The following is a 15,659-nucleotide window of genomic DNA, read 5'->3' on the forward strand; positions in this document are numbered from 1 at the left end:
TTTAAAACACAGTAACTATTCATTCAAGAGCTACATTCACATCTCACAGGAACAACCTAGTGCCGGTAATTTTTTTAACTATTGCAGACCAGAAGTATGTGTAGATTTGTGAGCACAACACCATGCACTGGGAGGAACAGCTTACAAGGTCAATGCTGTGGACAAATCAACTCAGCCACCATCCATGGGCACAAACATTCTGGCTCTCCAGGCAGGGATGAAGTGTTTCAAGTTGCACCTCCGGTGGAAGAGCGATTCTGGCATTGATTAGATTAGATTGATTAGGATGGGCGTCTTTCAACTGGATGGTGTGCACCTATCCAACATGGGCAAAACCTTGCTTGGTGACCTATGCTCTGGCCTTAGTTTGGTTGTAGCAGTAGGTGGAGTTGCTGGGATTTGGGCTGCTTCTCTTGTGACAGAAAGGGCATTGGGAAGGATCAAAGCAGAAGGGAGGCAAAAGGGCTCTAGGGGAGGATACGGGCAAGGCACACCCCTAGCTCAGGTGTGGCCCAGCCTTGCCTAAAGCCCTCTCCCAGTTGCCCAGTGGGATCCCGGATGCAGGGATCCAACACTAGCCAACTCTCAATGGTGCCTGCCATCAAACAGAATTCCATTCCAACAGCAAGGTCGGAGTGGAATGATCTGATTCTTGCCCGACTATTGTCATACCAATCCTGCATACCTGCTGTATAAGCAAATAAATTTGTGGCCTGTTATCGCCCAGGACTGTGGTCTAATGTGCGTTATTCCAGCTGCAAATCTGCAACCACCACACGAGTTCTGCAAGCAGGACACCAGCACACGCTACCACTCTATGGGAGTGTTTTAAATGCATGTGCTACTTCAATATATTTCTGCTTTCCATTCTTCCCATGGCTGTCCTTGTGAATTAACACTTGCTCGCATATGTTGCCTATTTACGTTTGGCCTCGTGTTAATCATTCATGGTGTCGAGCTGCCTAATAAACAGCAGCTTAAGGCTAGTCTTGCATCAACACAATGGAAGGCGAATAATGATGTGAACACTTAGGCACGTCTTGCAGTGCTACACTCGCACAAACTGCCTTGGCTTCACATGCTGTTGTAAATCACGTTGCCAGAGGCAAGGTCACCAAGAGCAAGTGTCGCTTCTGGAATGGCTGATTAGCAGCAAGATCAAGACGGCTGGCTGCTGGTGAGCCCAGGAAGGTCAAGCTAGCAAGATTTACTGGGAAATGTAACTTTTCTTAAATGTGAAAGCAGAGGGCAAGCGAAGCAGAGAACAGGAGAGTGTCAGTTTGAGAAGAAATGCTTTTCTTTAGAAATCAAGATGATCTTTGTATAGGGAAGGTGCCTCCAATTCATTTCTCTGATAATTTGATTTTTCCAAGCAGTATCACAAGCCAGCAGAGCTTCCTCACAGGCTGACTGCAGTCTACATCCAGGCTGCAGAAAAGCACGATGAATCTGTTTGACAACTCCAGGGGAATGGATGGTCTCCTTTCTGGGACAGCCAAACAGCAGCGTGGTCTTAAATGTTAAAGAATTTTGCTTGGAGAATTCAGTGTTTTACAGAAACAAACCTTAAGTGTCATTTATTTCAATGGAAGTGAATTAAAACATGTGAAATCAATGGGACATAAAAACTTTGGCTGGGAAATGTCATAAAAACTTTGGCTGGGAAAAGTCAATTCATCTTTTCTCAGGACAGTTATGCCTTGATTTTCATGATTAGGAACCATGTAAATGCTCTGTCTCTCTAAGAATGAATGAATGAATGAATGAATGAATGAATACATTTTGTTCTCTTACCTCATAAGGTTCTATTGCTATTTTAACCTCCATGTTGCAAAAGAAAACTTAAGAAACAGCTGTAACATGTGAGTTATTGGACAAGATTTCTTAGGCTACAATCCTATGCTCACTTACCTGGGACAGGGAGTAAATCCATTTAACCCAATGGAGCTTACTTCTGAGTAGACATGTATAGGAGTGCATTGGAAGCCCCCCCACCCACCCAGTTCAATTTACTATAGAAACCCTATATGTATGTCAGCTACAGACATATGTCCAGACAAAGTGTTTTGTGAATAATTTAAGGCCTCTTTCAAAGCCTCTTACTGCCTCAGAAATGTTCCCATTTACACTTTTTGCAAAAAAACCAAAAACAATGTCAAGTCACCTGCGTGACTAGCAGTATATTGGGAGGATATACATAAACCCAGGATGCCTCAATTATTTTAACACATATGATGTGTTGTGATCTGGTTCACACAAGTACCAGTGATCTGTCATTTTAAACCGATCTTGGTCTCCCCACCAGGGAACAGACAGAACTTGATACCAAGCTATACATGACAAATAATGAATGCTTTTTCTACAATAAATCAGCAAGGCTGACATTTCTTTTGCACAACCATTTATGTGAACTTATTTCATTGCGCACATATTAATAACAGAATTTGATCACAACCTGTTCACAGGAATGATAAACAGAGTTTTTATGCTCACTGAATAATGCAGCCAGTTCTGCCTATATTTCCATATGCTATCAAAAATGTAAACAAGGCAGAGCAAATAATTACATGACTACTACATGAAGGAGCAAGGATGGATGTGGAGCACGTTAAGCAAGGTGTGGGGAAACTGTGTCCCTCCAAATGTTGTTGGACTACAGCTCCCATAGTCCTTGGGCACTGGCCATACTGGCTGGGGCTGATGGGATTTGGAGTCCAGCCACATCTGGAGGGACACAGGTCCCCCACCCTTGTAAGAAACACTTTACTTTGCCTCCCACATTCTCACCTTCATGGCCTTGACAGCCTGTGATCCAGAATAATCAAATTCTCCTGCTTGACCGATACACAAACCGCCAGATCCCAGGATTAGAACTTTGGAAACCTGAAGACAAGCAATAGGTCAGTAGAGCTATATCAGCACATGCGCTGTTGGCCCCCATCTCACAAGAAAGCTGGGTCCTCACCTGTTCTTTCTTCCAAGATGTTTTCCAAGACAACAAAGGGTCTACTGTTCTCCTACTACAGGGGTTGGGAACCTTTGGTCGCAAGTGAGGGACAATGGCAGAGTACTCCCTCACCCCCAGCTCCTCCCTTGCATTACGGCTGCTGTACTACAGCCCTCCTTGACTTGGGGGCTGAACTTCTGCATTTGTGAGGCTGCTCCATGGAGAAGTTCTAAATCAAGGATCCTAAATCATGCAGGGAACCTCAGTCTGCACAAGCATAAAGGCTTCCTGCAGCAGAAGGCATTCCTCCAACATGGTGATGGGATGGAAATGAGGGGTGGGGCTCATGTGCTCATCCCCAGCGTCTTATCATGGATAGGATTAAAAAGGCAAAGGACCCCTGACAGTTAAGTCCAGTCACAAATGACTCTGCGGTTGCGACGCTCATCTTACTTTACTGGCCAAGGGAGCCGACGTTTGTCCACAGACAGTTTTTCCGGATCATGTGGCCAGCATGACTAACCCGCTTCTGGCGAACCAAAGAAGTGCACGGAAACGCCATTTACCTTCCCGCCAGAGTGGTACCTATTGATGTACTTGCACTGGCATGCTTTCGAACTGCTAGGTTGGCAGGTGCAGGGACCGAGCAATGGGAGCTCACCCCGTCGCGGGGATTCGAACCGCCAACCTTCCGATCGGCAAGCCCTAGGCTCAGTGGTTTATAGTGCCACCCGCATCATGGATGGGATTAAAAACCTCAAATAAGATTTTTGCCAGACATCTTGAGGATTTCTTTAATGGGCTACTCTCTACCCAGGGGCAAAACCTAGTTCCGGAGCCCCATCCATGTCTCTGCATGAGTTGTTCCTGAAGCATATCTAGGGGAAAGTACCTCTTTTTTTCCTTTGGCACTGCATCTCAACTTCCATGCATATGAGTTTAGAATATGCTAACGGTTATTGATACACATTACACATGATCAGGATCCGCACCCCACCTGCTTCATCACCCCATGTTCGTTTTCCTGCTTTTAAATCTGTTGCTTGGTTTTAAGCGCCATTGGTTGGTTTGTTAGCTGGCTCTGGGGTTTTAGGTTGTATATCTTATTTTGTACTGATCCATTTTCAATGCCAGCTGCCTTGTGTACTTTTACAGAAAGCCAGGATATAAATTTGCTAAGACATCAATGTCATCATATTCATGTTCCTCCTGAAATAAATGTATTGGTTCCTGTTTGCTTATCTTCCTGCATCATACTGATGCTGAGCTAAATATTTTCAAGTTTTGATTTCTACCTCAAAAGTAGAAATTGCAGGGGATCAAAATCCACCCTTAACACACACACACAATTCTGTCTTTCCCCAATATGTTTCCCTTCAGCTGTTGCTTTGGCAACCATTTCCTGTATCCCTTTCATTCATCCATGAGAAATCCAAGCCAATGACACTTCCTATACATGTCTTATGGGCAATCCTGGCTAACAGGGTCTATTTACGAATCCAAATCCAACACATTCTCAGCCCTTTCTCTGGAAAAACTAAAGAACAGCTTCATGGAAACTGTCACACCTCCTTTCTGTTCAAAACTACAATATCCTGTCCTTTGTATAAAAGCAAAAATTCAAATATTTAGAACAAAGGATTCTAACACAGCAACTCAATATAAGACTGAACCAGTCCTATATTGCACACACTGGTTTGTGCAATGAGTTGACTCTGAAGTTGTCTTTGCATTAAATTCAGCTTTCCGAAGGAAGGAATAACTTTGCCACAAAAAGGAGGAGCTTTATAGAAAATCCAGCAATGCAATACATATTAGGAATTTTCAATAACCTTTGAGACTCTCATGCTGTTTATATGAATGCCCAATTGCTGTTACTGCAAAATAAATGCAGAGACATTTGTAATGAAAATTAGCATTCTGACCAGTATGAGTTTTACATTTGCATTTCACATTGATTCAAACAAAAATTCCTGGAAATGCCTGGAGACTGCCCTTTCGTGTATAGGGCAGAATATGAGCCTGGAATCAACAGAAAGAGAGGTAAGACCAGGGACCAGTATTCCCAGGTCTAAGTAGCCCTAGGCCCAAGGTGCAGGAGAATTGAATGGCTTGACAGCCCACTATATTTATCCCAGGAAGCAGAACCACTTGAGAGAAGGAAGTTCGGTGTCATAAAAGTTGTGAGCAATAAGTTTTTTTGTTAGTTTTTTTGTTATACAAGTTAACAGTCTTAGAGTTTTAAATAAACTGAAATGCAATTCTATTTCAGCTTTATTTGGTAGCAAGCTAGAATGACTGTGCAAAATGTGCAACTCATTTGTTTATTGCCACACTAACTTACAGGCAAGTGTGCTTCAATATGGCTGATCATAGTTCTTGTGTTGTATTATTTGTTCTGCGCCCAGATGCTTTGTGGGAGGATATAGAGTCATATGGGGGGAGTGTAATCTAAAAATGGAACCAGCCAAGTTTTATTTACAGCTAACAGCATATAAGGACCCACAACATTCAGCTTCCCAAGAATATGCCAGCAGTGGGCTTTGGATTCAAACCACTCCTCCTCCACAGGCTCACTGGTTATTCGGGGCAAGTCACTCCATCTCTGCCTCACTTCCTCATCTATGTCCAAAAATTCTGCACTTGCAAGGCACACAGCTCAAATTCCTATGTATCAACAATTATTTCAAAGCAAAATGAGAGTTAATATAACTATAATAAGTAACAAAATCAGGACATTTTTCACAGGATACTTTTGGTTGTGCAAATCTCTATGTTCTGGACAGCAAGTCTGCCCACCTTTTTCAATAATGGTACCAGTCACTGTATGACTGATGGCTAAACACAAAACACATTAATAAACTGACCTCCACTCTCGAAGTTGCAGCTGTGGCCTTGGGCAGCACTGAAGCGATACTGGTACCTTTTCCCTTCTTGATCAGTGAAATAAATGAATCAAATAAGAACTAGGGAAAGTAAACAAAATGCATATCAGCATTCAAAAGAAGACCACATTTATATTATAAAAAGACAGAAAGAACAAGGGAAAACCATGTTTGTAATGTAGCTCTATGGCTATCAATGTTACCACGCTGAGTCCATCTACCACATATTTCTCAAGTTGTAAAAGGGTATTGAACATGCTCCTGTACACAAGCAGGGTCTTCAATCATTTTCACTACAAAGCCACTTGACCCAGTCTACTCTTACTAACCTTTAACCGAAATAATTGATACAAAATCAGCTCATCACATAAAGCCGTAAATACTGCGTTTTGCATAAAATCTGTATTTTTTGGAAGTTAGCATAAGTTCTACAGAATTACTATCATAAGCACAGGATTTGAAGGGTTTTAGTGCAACAAGCTAACATGATTACCCTCTCTGGAATTTCCCTGTTTAGTATCATTAGAACTCTCTCTAATTAGGTTGTGAGTCTAATTCACTTAATTAATAATTAACCTAATTAATAGATGCGCTCATTGTATTGTGTCCCAAACCAACCAAGCACGCAAGTGCTTAAGAAGTTTAAGGCATGCATCTAATCCAATCTGCAGGAAAATCTTAGCATGGATCAACAAGGTCTTTACGAGAGAAGCTGCTGTATATATCACTTCTGTTCAAACTGGATTACGCTTGTGTGTTCCAATGGACAGTACCTCAGGGTTTTGTTGAGAGACCTGGATTTAAACACAGTCTGCAATTCCATTAAACAATCTTCAACGAGTCACTCTTGCTCTGTTTCAGTTCCCTAGCCTATTAAATTGGGAATAATAGTGCTCCATCTTCTGGTCTATGTTTAGTTAACCAAAAATCCCCAAATAAATAATGATTAAAATGCACCCCCTTAAGCATTTTTTGTTGCTGTTTATCTCCAATGAATGCTAAATATGGGCAGGCATGTCCTCTTTTTCCTGGCTTCACATCCTTATGCTGTTTAATCACAATCTCCCACCTACTCAACCTATTGCTGGAGGGATTGTCATGGGAGATCACAGACAGGGGATTAAGCCTCATTTTCAGACGTGAGAACAAGGAAGTGTGCATATGAATCCATTTAAATAGCTCTACAACTTCAATAATGCGAAAGTATTCAAAATGTATTTGAAATATAATAGGTCTTGTTTTAAAATAAAGGGAAGGAAAGGAAAGGAAAGGAAAAAACCTATCTGCCTTTCAGTGACATAAACTGCTTTCATTTACATAAATCATGGACAGTGGTACCTCGGGTTACATACGCTTCAGGTTACAGACTCCGCTAACCCAGAAATAGTGCTTCAGGTTAAGAACTTTGCTTCAGGATAAGAACAGAAATGGTGCTCCAGCGGCGCAGCAGCAGCAGGAGGCCCCATTAGCTAAAGTGGTGCTTCAGGTTAAGAACAGTTTCAGGTTAAGAACGGACCTCTGGAATGAATTAAGTATTTAACCTGAGGTATCACTGTGTATGAGGTTTGGGCCCCAATCCTACCTATGCAAATTGTGCTGCTTAGTTTAAAACAATATATCACACTTAAATCAAAGCACAGCAAGGCCTGAGCATATAATTCAGTGAGATCTACTGCTTTCAAGGACTGCTTGTGGGTTTCCTTGAAGCATCTAACATCTGGCTGGGCACTGCTGAAAGAAAGGTGTTTAATCTGATCAGGATGGGGAACCTGAGGCCTTGGATATGGCCCTCCCAAGCCTTTCTATATGGCCCTCAGGACTCTCCCCAAGTCACACCCTCTCCTTTGGCCATATCCTGTCTCAATCACGCCCCTCACAGGTGCCTGGCTGGAATGTCTCCTTGAACAGTAATAATGTTTCTTGCACATGGGGAAGAGGATGTAAAAAAACCCACTGTTTTTTTGCACGACTGGAAGGTAGCCTAAAGGTAAAGGTAAAGGGACCCCTGACCTTTAGGTCCAGTCACGAACGACTCTGGGTTTGCAGCGGTCATCTCGCTTTACTGGCCGAGGGAGCCGGCGTACAGCTTCCGGGTCATGTGGCCAGCATGACTAAGCCGCTTCTGGCGAACCAGAGCAACACATGGAAACACTGTTTACCTTCCTGCCGGAGCGGTACCTATTTATCTATTTGCACTTTGACGTGCTTTCAAACTGCCAGGTTGGCAGGAGCAGGGACCAAGCAACAGGAGCTCACCCCATCGTGGGGATTCGAACCGCCGACCTTCTGATCAGCAAGTCCTAGGCTCTGCGGTTTAACCCACAGCACCACCCGCATCCCAGGAAGGTAGCCTATTGTGGGTCAAATCCATTGTGCCACCCCATTTTCCCCTCTGGCCAAGTTTTCCCGTGAAGACATGGTGAAAAATGTTCCTCTGCTCTTATGATCTTCCCTACATGGTATGGGCAAGTCACATTGCTCAAAAATAAATACATGTTTAAACCAATAGGTCTTGCAGAGCTCCCGGAAGAAAAGAAAAAGAAAAAGGAAGAATGCTACACAAAATTTCTTTTGGTTTTAACAAGCTGCTGCGCTGTGTGGGACACCTTTGAACTGGCACCAAGATTGGACTGCTCTCTTATGGTTGGCAGTACCAACAGCATACAGGGGTCCCGTGGCCTTAATTCGTGGCATGGCCAAATGTACAGAAGACAGGATAATGCCTGGTCTCAATGGGAAACAATTGGCAGAATATTTCTGTAGCGTTCCAAGTCTTGGCCAGTCTCGCACTCCACATGCTTTCCTCCAACAAGTCCTAAATCTAAGCACCTTTTGTCAGATTCATCCCTTCACAGTACCTCTGTGTCTGTTGGTCCAGGATTGGCTTCTGGGTAAAACTGCGCTGTGAATATCGGCTTGGTCTCATGCATAATTCCCTGCATGGGTTTTTCAAAAAAAGGTAAAAAGGGTTACCTTAATTTCCCTTCTGTAAACAGGAGAGTTATCAAAATGCTACTGTTGACAAACCCTGCAGTCAGGTTTAAAGGCCCAGGACGACTTAGCAACAACAGCTGAAATTCATTACACTCCAGGTCTTCAAACGATGTTTTATCCACTAAACTGCTGAGCAGCTCACAATAGCATCTCTGTAATGCACTGACTAGTGCACATGCTTTGACATAGTGCTTGTTGAATTCCAAGCACCTTTTTTAAAAAAGAAAGAAAGAAAAAAGCAGCATGCTATCCCTCTCCAACTGCCTCCCTAATATTTCCACATAGGTTGTTTCATCGCCATCTCAAATTCATTGTGTCCAAAACTAAACTACCTCCCAAGCCTTCCTCCCCTCAAGTACTCTCTTTAGTGACAGACGCCTTCTTCCTGCTTGAACAGACATTAAACTTTGCCTTTATCTTTGACTCCTGTTGCTCCTTTGTCCCCCACATTCAGTTCAATGCTCAGCAGTGACACATCTCCCGTTATAACACTGCAGAGACATGGCATTTCCCTTCTTTCCATTGGGTAAAAGAAAAAGAGAAAAAAAGAAAATATTTTTCAAGCCCCAGCCATCTCTTGCCTTAACTAGACTTCCTTGTCTTCTGCTGTCTCACCTTGATCTCCTCTCATGCCAATCCAGCACTTCTAGCCTGTCAAAATCACTCTGTGGTTGCTCCGATTATGTAACCCCTACCCAAATCTCCACACTGGCATCCTATCCACTCCCATTCACTGAATTGGCCCCCTTGTCCCACCCTCGAGCTTTGCTCCTCCAACACCCGCCACCCTCAGCTGCTCGAAGGTCTCCTGGTCCTCAGACAATTCCCTCTTTGCTTCATGTGTGCTTTGCAACAGCCTCCCAGAACTCCTGTGTGATGCCACCTCTCTTATTTGGTCCAAACCCCTCCTCGAAACCCTCTTCTCTGTGAAGCATTTGGCACATCTGCCTAACCTCATGCCCTACTGCAACACAGGCAGTAACCAAAGCTAAGTACATGTCACTGCATATTGCTTCCCCGTCTGCCTTGCCTTGCCCATTCTGGAAGGGATCGCACTATCTCTAAAAGGAATGGGTGTGTAGCGGGGGTGGGGGGCTCCTAGATCCACTACTGTTGTTGGAGGCAGAGGTGGTCTCCACAGTCCAGAATGCTTGCTGCCAGTCTTAGAACAGCGAGAGTCTGGCCATTGTGCAGGGTTGCCATGGGGAACGTTACAGGAACCTCAACTGGTGCAAAAATATAGTGGCGCAAACTGCATGGGATCCATCACCCCTGTGTTTAAAGGACTTCACTGGTAGCCTGTTTGCTACCAAGCCAGACTCAAGGCCTGTACTTAAAGGTATGCTGGGGGTGATGGAATGGTGGTTCCACAGCATCCAGAAATTTGGTATGCAGGTACACAAAAAAGGGTAGTCTCAGTACAAGTGCCTCCATTAAGGAATTTTCTGTGAAATAAGGGCAATGCCAACCTTTTCTCTTTTTTAGTTATTTAAAAAGTTCACTTCTCGATTTTATCAAGCCAGTGATGCTCCTGTCTATTTCTGTCTGCAGATGTCTGATCCTGATCAGTCCAAGGATGCTCTCAACATGAGATTGTTTGTACTGCTGACATCATCGAGGGAGGGCATAAACTCATGCAGCTATGAAAGTTTCTCTTGGGTCTATCAGAAGATATCTCCACAAGAAACTGCCCCTGTCACATCTGCTGCACACCACATGCACTGCAAGGCAGATAATATTGGAACACTGTGTAGATGACCAAGGGATAATGATGTGAACGTTACAATGTTGAATCTGCCTTGACAGATGATTGGGGAACATCATGAAGTATCATCCTCTGGTGAGCAGCGAGGGTGCTATACTACCCAATCTGGGCCCTGCCGATATAGAATGCTATGCCTACTTCTCCCACTACTAAAAATAATCTCAATCTTTGCTAATATAAGTTTTTTTCTTTACTTCTATTCTCTTCCATACAAAGGACCCCTGAGTTCCAATTAGTGCTGGAAGCAAACCTGAATAACTGCTAGCTTTTATATTTTCAAGAGGAGAAGAGTCATTTCTTCTTTGTTTCATTGTGCCTTGGCTTCAATTTCTCTTTCCACGAGGAACAGTCATACCTAATTAGGGTCTGCAGACTTCTCCATTCAATCTACCAGTCTGGGTTTCCATCACCTCCAGTCATATTTCCTGTTTTTCTGAACATCCAGCCTGAACTCAAAACCTTGGACACTACTGTGTGATTTCTGGCTCGCTCTATTAAAGGAATCTTCCTGCTATCCCTGAATGGAATAAATCCAGTATATTATCCAGTAATTAACCAAAAAGAAACTATTCATCGAGGAGCAAAAACACACACCAGGAGATTGGCATTCTAGGTAAATCAGAGGCAAGCATCTTCTTGGGTGCACCTGAGCAGAATACAGCTCATCTTCCCTGTCTCATGAAATTCTTCAAAGATACCCAGAGAGAGGGAGCTTTACCTCATTTGTTTGATCATTCGCATTCACAAATAGAGGCTTCCAGCCAGGAGGGAGGGAGTTGCTGTCAATCGCGTAGCCATGATTCTGAGCAGTAATGAAAGCCTGTCCATTCATCATGTTCACAACTGGTTGATTCTGTCCTCTAAAGGGACACACACAAAGAGAGAGAAGTGGGGAAGGAATAGTTTGGGGAGGGGAGGGTGTGCGTGTGAAGGACAGGAGAAGAAGGCCACAATTAATAACATGCAGGGGCAAGCAGAAAGGAACACACTGTAGCACCCATTACCATTATCCATTAGGAGGATAACAACTCTGCTTTCTGCCATATTTATTTATTTGCATTTATTATTTACCCATAAATGCCTAATCCTCTATTGGGGAAAAATAATAATAATAATAATAATAATAATACCACCAAACAGAAACGCACAAAAGGAGCTACAATAATCCCACAGAGGTTTTGAAAAAGGGCTCAGAAACAATCAGTGGAGAGATTTAACTAATAATCTGCATCAGCTTTAAACTGGAATAGCCAAAGTCAATGCCATGGAGCTGGCCTCCTGACACTGGCATCACTGCTGCTGATGGGGACAGGGCAGAGGGCAAGGCAGCTATGAGTTCCGGGCTGCAGAGGGGCACTGGCAAAGCCCAGCAATGCACTTGTGCAAGCCCCACTGGTGTTGGGGAGGGGGCAGCCTTGCAGCATCACCCCAGCCACTCCTAGCTTTAAGATATAGATCTATAGATAGTAACATTACAAAGCCTGGATGCCATATTTGGGCAGTTTACAACCCAAACTGATTGGTGTGGGGTGAAGGCAGGATAAATACGTATCTTGAATATGCTGTTGTCGCAGGTGTAGATTTGTCACCATACCTGTTGGCCATGGGCATTTTGTAGGATGAAGCCCCAGCTGCCAGACCAGTGATTAGATTCCCCAAACTGATTCCAAACAAAGGTTCCTGACGATCACTCTGTAGAACCTGGATGGGAAAGACTTATATCAACATAAGAAGAGCCTGCTGGATCAGGCCAATGGCCCATTGAGTCCAGCATCCTGTTTTCCCAGTGGCCAACCGGATTCCTGTGGGAACTCTGCAAGCAGGATCTGAGCAGAAGACCCCTCTCCCATCCTGATATTCAGAAGCAGTACTGCCTCCATAGTCATCATGGCCAGTAGCCACCGATAATCATTATTCAGCCTCATTGGGTACCCATGAGTTCGAGTGTCTTTCCACTTTCTCAAAGCCAAGTATAATTTCGTAAACTTCTATCATGTCACCATAGACAATCTACTTTTCCATCTCACAGTTTCTCACATTAAAGGCAAAGGAGTTTCTGGAAGTAGCACAGCAAGTCAAGTTAAAACAGCCCCCCCTTTTTTTTCCTAACAAGGTAAAATGTTGGAGAGCTGAGGTTTAAGGAATGCACACATCCCAAGGTTGTGAGCTGCCACTGTGCAACATGGGAAACAGTGCTTTGAGCAAAATATCAATTGTAGTGCATGTTCTCTACCTTCCTGACATTCTCAATTAGTTCTTGGGCTTGGGTTGGATCGCCAGGACCGCCAGAAAGCACAAGCCCATCATACTCCAGCCTGGTGAAATCATGATTCCAAGGAACCAGATGCACCTCGGCACCTCTCTGGGAAGGAAACAAAAGGGAAAGTATGAAAAAGTTTACTATAGAATGACATGTAACTCCGTGATGCTGAACAGTACAGCCTAACATGATACAGTAGAGTCTGAATATGAAAAAGCCAACTTGAAAAGGATTTGACCTATCAATCACAATGGAGCTCACTGTCCTCCTTCTCTCAACCTGGCATTTGCTCTCCCTCACTCCCACTCTGACATTTTCTTTATATGGCATACTTTGACGCTTTAGTTTCAGTTTCAGCCAACACTATTCTGTAGTTTTGTTTTTGGGGTATCTGAATCCCTGAATCCCTATGAGGCTTCCTATCTCACTTTGCCTTGGAGAAGCCTAGAATCCCCCTGAAGCACCTGCAGATCCACTGCACACTCCTAATCCAGGTCCCCTGGCTTTCTCAGTTTGGCCTACATGGACAGAACGAATGGGCGCACTTCGCACATGTTCAGAGGTTTCCCCAGTTTGAAAAACAAATCTATCAGACCCAATGAGAAACTAGAATGGACATGACAGTCCATCTTTAGCCTCACACATGCTAAAGATGTGTACAGAGTACAGAACTTGAAACTGCCAGAATATCTGTGAAAACTCAAGCAATTAAACAATTGTCCAGTTTGTTGGTCATGAGCAAATCAAAATTATAAAACCAGTTCCATAGAAGAGAAAGCCATTTTAAAAATGTATGATTTACCTTCACAAGCAAACGAATAGCATTGTGCTTTAATCCGCAATCCACAGCCACAATTTTGATTGGATTACCTTTTCCATATACTTTGACTTCCTGTTGATACATTTAGAAAAAAAGACATTGTTATTGGCAACTTATTTGTTATATGCATATCCTACTTTTCTTCCATTATGGAATGTAAGCAGCTGATAGAGTCTCACGTGGTCTCTGATAGAGGCACTAACCAGAACTAGGCTAGAACTAGACGCACTGTAAGTTTGCTGCGTCATGTTTCTACTGGCTATGTCGTGGGGCTTAGTTAATTCTACAGACTTATTCCTCTGCAGTTAGTTAAAAAGCAAGGAACTCTATTAAGCCCTGAAAAAAGCTTAATCCCATTTAGAATGCTTAATCAAATATTGAAAGATGAGGTATAAATCTAAAATGCATACGTTTTTGTATGCATATAATACAGGCATCCATAAGAACCATTTTGGATTTTATAAATATTTTATTATTTTTTCAAGAAAAATATAAACATGAACATAAACATTATCAACACAATTGGTTTTCCCCTTCCCACGCCACCCCCAAAACAAAAGACTAAGGTGTCAAATTTTCTCATAAGTCTATGTCCAGAGTTGGTGGGTGCCAATCCTCAGTGTGTTCATTTGAATATTTTATTAAAGAGTTAATTTTTAAAAAAAATTAAAAATGAATATTTTATAAAGGGGTGTCATATTTCAACAAAACCATCCATACTGGATACATCATTCAGGGCTTGTACTCTTTTAGTTAGTTTCTCAGATAAAGCAATTATCTTCTGTTTCCATTGCATGATCAAGTCCTTCCCAGCTCTCTGCTATAAGTAATCATGCTGCTCTGCTACCAACATTAAAGTGATAACTTCCTTGTGTAGTAATTAGAGTATTTTTAAAGATTGTTAATAAACCTAGACATGGGCTACATTGTACATCCTGGTTCGTGTTTTTGTTTATTTCTGTAAATACTCTTTCCCAAAATACTTGCATTAATTCACATGCCCACCAGATATAAAGTTGTACCAGTTACCTTGCAGCCTTTCCAGCTATATTGGTTTATCAATATAGCTGAGTCTTACAGGTGTTAGATGATATCTATGTATAAATATTTTTATCTGATGTGGGTTGTGGATGGGGATGGGGGGGGCTGTCCATAGATTGTTCCAATCTGCTTCTTCGATTTCTAAGCATAGGTCCTTTTCTCAATTTTGTTTAATAGCCAAGCATTGTCCATTGTTCAGCCATGTTCAGAATCAGTTTTTCAAATTGTGTCAATGGTCTAATTGCTTGAGATATAAACACTGAATCTGAGATAGAATGTATCACCTGATAGAATTAACAGCCAATTCACCCTGCATCTCCCCATTCTTCCCATGATTTGCCCTGCTGTGGGTGAAATATCAATTTCATAAAAGTGAATCTATCTGTACAATACTTTTTCCTTCCATTTGGCAAATGGGTTTGTTATCATTTCTGAGATCGTTTTGTTATGAATCAAAACTGGGATGCCTGGTATTCTGTGTTGCAGAGGTTTATCAAATTCCAATTCTATCCAGATCTTTTTTACATTGTTTATCATGCTAACGACATTTTCTATATGGGCTGCATCATGGTATCTTTGCAAATGTGGTAGGCTCATTTCTCCCTCTCTGGGAATGTTGATACAATACAGTCAGTTGAAGTTTAAGTCTCTTGCCTTGGTGAATGAAATTTTTTGAAATTTCTTGGGGGTCTTTGCTGAACTACATACAGGCAGAATTTGGAACAAAATTTTGGCAATATCCTCATTTTGATTGACGATACTCTACTCATCCAAGAGATGAGTGTCTTTGACCTTCTTTCAATATCTTTTTCAATGTTTTTCATCATTGGTAAATGTTAACTTATTTAAAGTGTGTCCATGATTTTGTGGATCCCCAAATATTTATTATATTGTAGGCAAAGTTTAAAACTAATTTTAGTTTGTATTTTCCATAACAACAGTCGTGC

The 15,659-nt window shown here is 42.4% G+C and overlaps 1 protein-coding gene across 2 annotated transcripts in view; it reads right to left on the minus strand.

Moving 5' to 3' along the window:
- CPS1 (carbamoyl-phosphate synthase 1) overlaps window positions 1-15,659 on the minus strand; it is a 158,845-nt gene that overhangs the window by 97,732 nt on the left and 45,454 nt on the right. For both annotated transcript variants that reach the window (XM_053364704.1, XM_053364697.1), the window contains exons 7-13: window positions 13,654-13,743; window positions 12,825-12,953; window positions 12,186-12,292; window positions 11,310-11,451; window positions 8,691-8,768; window positions 5,815-5,913; window positions 2,788-2,883 (exon numbers count right to left, since the gene is read on the minus strand). In XM_053364704.1, the coding sequence (XP_053220679.1) occupies window positions 2,788-2,883; window positions 5,815-5,913; window positions 8,691-8,768; window positions 11,310-11,451; window positions 12,186-12,292; window positions 12,825-12,953; window positions 13,654-13,743 (741 nt within the window). The remainder of the gene's footprint in view (window positions 1-2,787; window positions 2,884-5,814; window positions 5,914-8,690; window positions 8,769-11,309; window positions 11,452-12,185; window positions 12,293-12,824; window positions 12,954-13,653; window positions 13,744-15,659) is intronic.

The sequence above is a fragment of the Podarcis raffonei genome, chromosome 1 (genome assembly GCF_027172205.1).
Source record: "Podarcis raffonei isolate rPodRaf1 chromosome 1, rPodRaf1.pri, whole genome shotgun sequence".
NCBI classification, from domain to species: domain Eukaryota; kingdom Metazoa; phylum Chordata; class Lepidosauria; order Squamata; family Lacertidae; genus Podarcis; species Podarcis raffonei.